Below are 6,348 nucleotides of genomic sequence, written 5' to 3' on the forward strand. Positions count from 1 at the left end.
TTCAACTCATCATGGGTATGTGTTAGGACAGCAGCAAAATAAAGTCAGCGTCACTTTTGTTTCTTTTAAATGAGCAAAGATATACAATATTTTTATACATGGAATTGTTAAACTATTAGGCCTCTTTGCTTTGTATTTGTACTGTATTTCATGCATCATAATTTCTTACTGCAGCACACTGCAAGTTGTTGACTACTTTTGGTAGAGTTTATATAATTTATCTATACAATGTTGTAGAGTGAGAGTATCAATTATCAAACTATGTAAATACTCATTTAGAAGTGCTAACTTAACAAGATCACATTAAAATACACAATAGCCAAGAGTAAAATTATTTAAGAAATACATATGATATTGGAAAACGGGCAAAACACTTGATTGGACGGGCAAAACACTTGATTGGTTCTTAGAATTTAAATGAGTGCATCATCTGCAAACAGTTAACATCCGGTAGATAATGATGGTCAGACCCATGCTTACTGTGAATCAATGCACCCCACAGTTGAGATTGCTTTCATTGATCCACTAATCCAGAAGTCCTGCGATCAATGATTTGAACTGTTCTTTTTATGACTCATATTGTTCCTGCTGATGCTGCTGCTGCAGTTATAACGTCACCACTGTGCTAGCTTTGTGTCGTTTCTACTAAGACCTTATGGACCGTATTATGTGCTTCTGTCTCTAAAGCCAATCTTCTTTATTTCCCTGTGTGTGTGTGTGTGTGTTGTTTGTGTGTGTGTGTGTGTGTGTGTGCCGCAGGTGAGGATCCACAGGAGCGAATAGTGGGAGGATACGCACCGGTTCCACATTCAATCAAGTATGTTGTGTCGTTACAGACAACACGGCGTCAGCACATTTGTGGAGGCTCCTTGATAAATAAGTACTGGATTCTTACAGCAGCACATTGTAACATTGGGTGAGCTGACTTTTTTTACTCTCAATTTACTTACCTCTATAGAGTGAAAGAATCACTTAATCCATCCATAAACCCAATGTATTCCAACAATTCAAAGGTTCCAGTCCTCCTTACACCTTCGTGCCCTGATTTCACCTTTTCTGGCCCGCAGCAATACAAGGCATTTTGACATACAGTGACCTCAACTTAACTTCTCTCTGTGTGTGTGTGTGTGTATTCGTGTAACCAGAGGATTTGGTTATTTTGAGTCGTATGAGATAGTCCATTTAGACAATGTTGTGAGAGAGCACGTGACAGTGATATAAATCAGCCTATAACAATGGAGCTCTGTGGTTCTGCAATCCGACACATGAATCCCTTGGCTTCAGGCTCACTGAAACCACTTTTCTTATAAATAAACACTTGGGCTCTTTAGTAACCAATCATAATTAGTATAATTTGTGTGGTGCTTAATACAGACTCTCTCTAGTTCCCACAGTACATCAGCAAACTGATACTGACCTTTGTTAAATGGCAGACACTGGATAAGTAATGTTTTCAAGTTCCTAAATTCAGTTTTGTCTCAGTGTCTGGTTTCACAATCAGCCTTTATCGTTTGTTATAGGAGGCTAGTTTGATAACAATGCAGAGATTGTTGTATTCATCATTTGTGTGTATACTTACTTCAAGCTTCAACAACATATCTGATAAGTCAGTAACTACAGACAACACTTCATGTTAACCATTTACTGGCTAACATTACTGTTTGATCATTTACATGAAAGTTTTCAGCTGCTAGCACTCACTAATGTTTCCTCGCTGACTAAAATGTTAGCTAGCAAACAGATAGGAAGTTGATGGATGAAAACTGTCAGTAGCCAATAAGTAACTATAAATGTTAATGCAGCTTGAAATATGGCCAAATTATTTATAGAATAATGCTGATTGCAAGCAAAAAAGCAATTACCAGAAAATGGAGGACGAATGAGGCACTTAAGGTTGAGGACTGGGTTGAGGTAATACACAATATATATGTGACGGAAAAGCTAACTTTTTCTTTGAGACTGGAGGTGGATAGATTTAAAGGTGACATATCACACTTTTTTCATCAATATATATTGGTCTAAGAGGTCCCCAAAACATGTCTTTAAAGTTTATGCTCAAAAAAACACTGAAATCAGATTTTGGCATGCCTGAAAAACCCTCTTTTTCAGTCCTCCTCAGAACACTCTGTTTTCTCTCTGACCACGCCCCCTCAGGAAGTGGATGTGCCTCGGCTCTCCAGCACGTTGATCTAATGTTTACATGTTGGCTGAATATACACGGCTGCTCAGAGATCACGTTACTTCAACCCTCTGAATCTGATCCAGAATCTGATCCTGACGGAGAGGCGCCTGTAGCAGGACCTTTCTGAACGATTGGTCACAGATTTAGTGTTTCTTGTTGTTTTATTTATCAGTATGTCGACGTGTGTCTTGGTACACAGCTACGAACATGTAGCTATGTGGCTATGCTAACTAGCGCTAGCACTTATCCATGACAAATAAAAATCATCCACTAGATCTTCAAATCTGCAGACGTGGGGAGTAAAACCGACCTCTACCAGAAAGGCAGCGGGACCTTTTCTGAAGGATTGGTCACAGATTTAATGTTTCTTGTTGTTTTATATGTCAGTATGTCGACGTGTGTCTTGGTACACAGCTACGAACATGTAGCTATGTGGCTATGCTAACTAGCGCTAGCACTTATCCATGACAAATAAAAATCATCCACTAGATCTTCAAATCTGCAGACGTGGGGAGTAAAACCGACCTCTACCAGAAAGGCAGCGGGACCTTTTCTGAAGGATTGGTCACAGATTTAATGTTTCTTGTTGTTTTATATGTCAGTATGTCGACGTGTGTCTTGGTACACAGCTACAGCTACAGCTATGAACATGTAGCTATGTGGCTATGCTAATTAGCGCTAGCACTTATCCATGACAAATAAAAAACATCCACTAGATCTTCAAATCTGCAGACGTGGGGAGTAAAACTGACCTTTGTGTTTATTAAGACAGCCTACAACTAGCATGCCTCCCTCCTAAGCTCCTTGTTAGCACACATTTGTGCAGGGAATGAAAAACGGAGGGGGGATTCAGTATTATTTTATACAGTCTATGGGCTGAACAAGCTCCGAGCTCTGACTCCGTGACAGACCGGATATTGTTGTTACGTAACAAAAACACTGAAGTCTGAAACGGCTCGTTTAACACACATTTACAGAAAGGTGTAGAAATCAAAACAGGGGCAGAATGGATTTTTTTCATTCCCGGGGGGTTTGTAGACATGCCAGGGACACATATTTCAGGTAGAGAACCATTAAAAAGTCGATTTTGCATGATATGTCACCTTTAAAAGAATTTGGGAAAACTGGATGGAGTACATAAAACCAATTAGGACAGATTTTATCTGAGATGTACATTGTGGAAAAGAAACCCTAGTTCATAGCTACAGAAGTTGGAATGTTTTGTTTCTTTTGATTTTATTTATCTATTTCATTTGACCTTTTACTATATCCGCTACACTGGTAACATAGGAAAATTCTGTTAGTCGAACTGGCTAAAATACATGGTAGAATGTAAATAACCACTATGTCCTGGGCATAATTTTATTTGTGTACATGAAAAGGTACGGTCCCTTTATTTTGAGTTAAAGTCAAAGACTGAAGAAGTCTATGAGTGTCATGTTTAAGTTAAAGATAATGCATTTGTAAAAGAAAAGAGAAAAAAACACTCAGTCATTGTGTAACAACTGTATGTAGAGTATATGGTATAATGTTCAATAAAAAGAAAAGAAAAAGAAAAAAAAGAAATATGGCCAAATTCTAAATATAATATGATTTGAGGACTTGGAATATATTGTACTAAAATCTAATGACTTGCTTCCACCCTGAGCATAACATCAAAGAAAAAATGGCTGCCATGTTAGCTAGCTAATAACAACTTATTTTCAATCAATCAATCAGTCCATCAATCAATCAATCAATCAATCAATCAATCAATCAATCAATCAATCAATCAATCAATCAATCAATCAATCAATCAATCAATCAATCAATCTTTATTCATATAGTGCCAAATCACAACAAACATTATCTAAAGACGCTTTTACAAACAGAGCAGGTCTAGACCGTACTCCATGTTAAATTATTAAGAAAGACCCAACATCAAGACAGGATAAGATCCAGTCCCATCTTACAGACAGGACTCAGTCTGATCTCATCTTAATCCACCATGAGCAGAGCACTTTGCAGCATTTAGTAAGTTACAGTGGCATGGACAAACTTCATTTAACAGGCAGAAACCTCCAGCAGGACCAGACTCATGTTAAACAGACATCTGCCTCGACCGAGTTGGGGTTGGAAAGAGGGATAGAGGGAGATGAAAAGAGAGAGATGATAGTGATGAGACAGATAGAAGTAGTTGTAGCCGCTGGAGTCTGGTGCGTCCACAGCAGCAGGCCGTCTATGGCAGAAAGCCAGAGGAACCTATGAGACAAGGGAGCTCAGGGACTCCAGAAAGGTCTGTGGTTAGTAACTTAAATGGGACAGAGAGAGTTAAAGTAAGTGACAGCCAGAGATAGGATCCCAGTGTGTCAGTTCCCCCTGCAGTCTAAGCCTATGAGAGCATAACTAAGAGCTGGTCAGCTAATACGTTTTGGAAAAACTTAAAATGTGGCTCATATTTATATAATTTGAGAACCTACATTTTTGTACTACATTTGCTTTCTACCCTGTGGCTGACATCAGAGGAAAATGACCACTATGTTACAATGCTGAGTCATTTGTCAGGTTCCCAGACTAGATTAGATCCGGCAAAGGATCTTGAAAATCTGCTTTACTAATGCTTCTACAGGAATTCTTTAATATATTTTGTAAAATACAGTGATATTGACAAAATTCCCATTCATTTGATATTGATAGAATATGTTTGAAAGCCAGCTAACTATATTTAATATCCATATTACCTCTGTAGGATTGACAACATGTTGATAGTAGCAGGGGACTACTCTCTGACCATATATGAAGGCACAGAGCAAGAAATCCTGCCCAAACTGTTGGTTCCCCACCCTGAGTACAACTCCAAAACCAACAACAATGACATCATGCTCATAAAGGTACAGTATTTATAACTGGCATTTCTGTATTTAACACTGGTTTCATTTGTATTCACTCCCAGTCAGTCTATCTACTGATCAAACTGTCCACTATCTTTCCAGTTGCAGGCCCCAGTTTATCTGAGCAGCTACGTTTCCATAGCCATGTTGTCGCGGCACGACGCCTCTATAGCGGAGGGCAGGATGTGTCGAGTGTCAGGCTGGGGATTCACCAGCCCCAGTGGAGGCCAGATCCCTGCAACCCTCCGCACAGTGAAACTGCCCATCGTGTCAACACAAAAATGCAACAGCAGTGAGTCATTCAACGGCCAAATAACAGAAAATATGCTCTGTGCTGGTTACAGTATAGGAGGGAAAGATGCCTGTAAGGTAAGAGGACATCACTATACTCATAAATATATTTACACAAACATATTTCATCGGAATCTATTGCAAAGAATGTCAATGTCAAGCATCACCATGATGTAACCCCTGATGTTTTTCATCTGTCCCATTCCAGGGGGACTCTGGAGGTCCATTAGTGTGTGATGGTCGGGTTTATGGCGTTGTGTCCTGGGGTATAGGATGCGGTGATGCCCAGTTCCCTGGAGTGTATGCAGCTGTGTCCAAGTTCCGCAGGTGGATAGACGACACCATTTTTAATTACTACAGCAGGTGTAATAAGATTTAAATTCATATGTTACTCAGATCAAGACACTCCGCAGAGACTTGAGGCACTTTATTTCTTGTGCATACTTCTTTTTATTTCAAAGGATTGGTTCAACATTTTGGAAAATCTACTGTTGGCTTTCTTGCAGAGTTAGATGAGAAGAGCTAGACCTTTATTATGCATATAGCCTAATTATAGCTGCAGCTTGCTGTGAGCTACACTGCAAAAACTCAGAATCTTACCAAGTGAAATTGTCAAATTTTTAGTCAAAATGTCTTATCCCACTTGATTTAAGATACATTTACTTAACAAGTAACATTTGAGCAACATAGAAGGACTTGTTTTAAGACAATGCATCTTAAATATCTTGCTAAGTCAAAGAATCTTGAAATTATCTTGTTTTGAGTTGTAATTTAGAAGGTTTTTTTTTTTACATTTCAGACATTTTTCAAGCTGAGATCTTATTTGTAGAAGACAGATAATCTTGATTTAAGACAAACACTTTACTTGATTTAAGTAAATGCATTTTTTTGTAGAATCTATCAGAAAAAAGCTACATTGATAAAATAAAGAAAGGAAAGTTGTTTTTTTAAGGGTGGGTTACAGTTTTCAGGCACTGTTTTTTTGGAGTGAAAAAATACTAATTG

At 38.5% G+C, this 6,348-nt stretch overlaps 1 protein-coding gene across 1 annotated transcript; it reads left to right on the top strand.

The window, feature by feature from the left end:
• The first annotated feature begins 11 nt into the window (after nucleotides 1-11).
• Nucleotides 12-5,722, top strand: LOC117820937 (trypsin-3). The gene is made up of 5 exons (XM_034694891.1): nucleotides 12-15; nucleotides 760-916; nucleotides 4,911-5,052; nucleotides 5,155-5,421; nucleotides 5,552-5,722. Exons 1-5 carry the CDS (start codon nucleotides 12-14, stop codon nucleotides 5,720-5,722), a joined length of 741 nt encoding a protein of 246 aa, XP_034550782.1.
• The last annotated feature ends 626 nt before the right edge of the window (nucleotides 5,723-6,348 follow it).

The sequence above is a fragment of the Notolabrus celidotus genome, chromosome 11 (genome assembly GCF_009762535.1).
Source record: "Notolabrus celidotus isolate fNotCel1 chromosome 11, fNotCel1.pri, whole genome shotgun sequence".
Classification (NCBI taxonomy): domain Eukaryota; kingdom Metazoa; phylum Chordata; class Actinopteri; order Labriformes; family Labridae; genus Notolabrus; species Notolabrus celidotus.

What these genes read in the sequence shown, in the direction of transcription:
- LOC117820937 (XM_034694891.1), top strand. An exon ending in GCAGCACATTGTAACATTGG is followed by an intron (nt 917 to 4,910) that starts GTGAGCTGACTT and finishes TTACCTCTGTAG; the next exon opens with GATTGACAACATGTTGATAG. An exon ending in ATGACATCATGCTCATAAAG is followed by an intron (nt 5,053 to 5,154) that starts GTACAGTATTTA and finishes CTATCTTTCCAG; the next exon opens with TTGCAGGCCCCAGTTTATCT.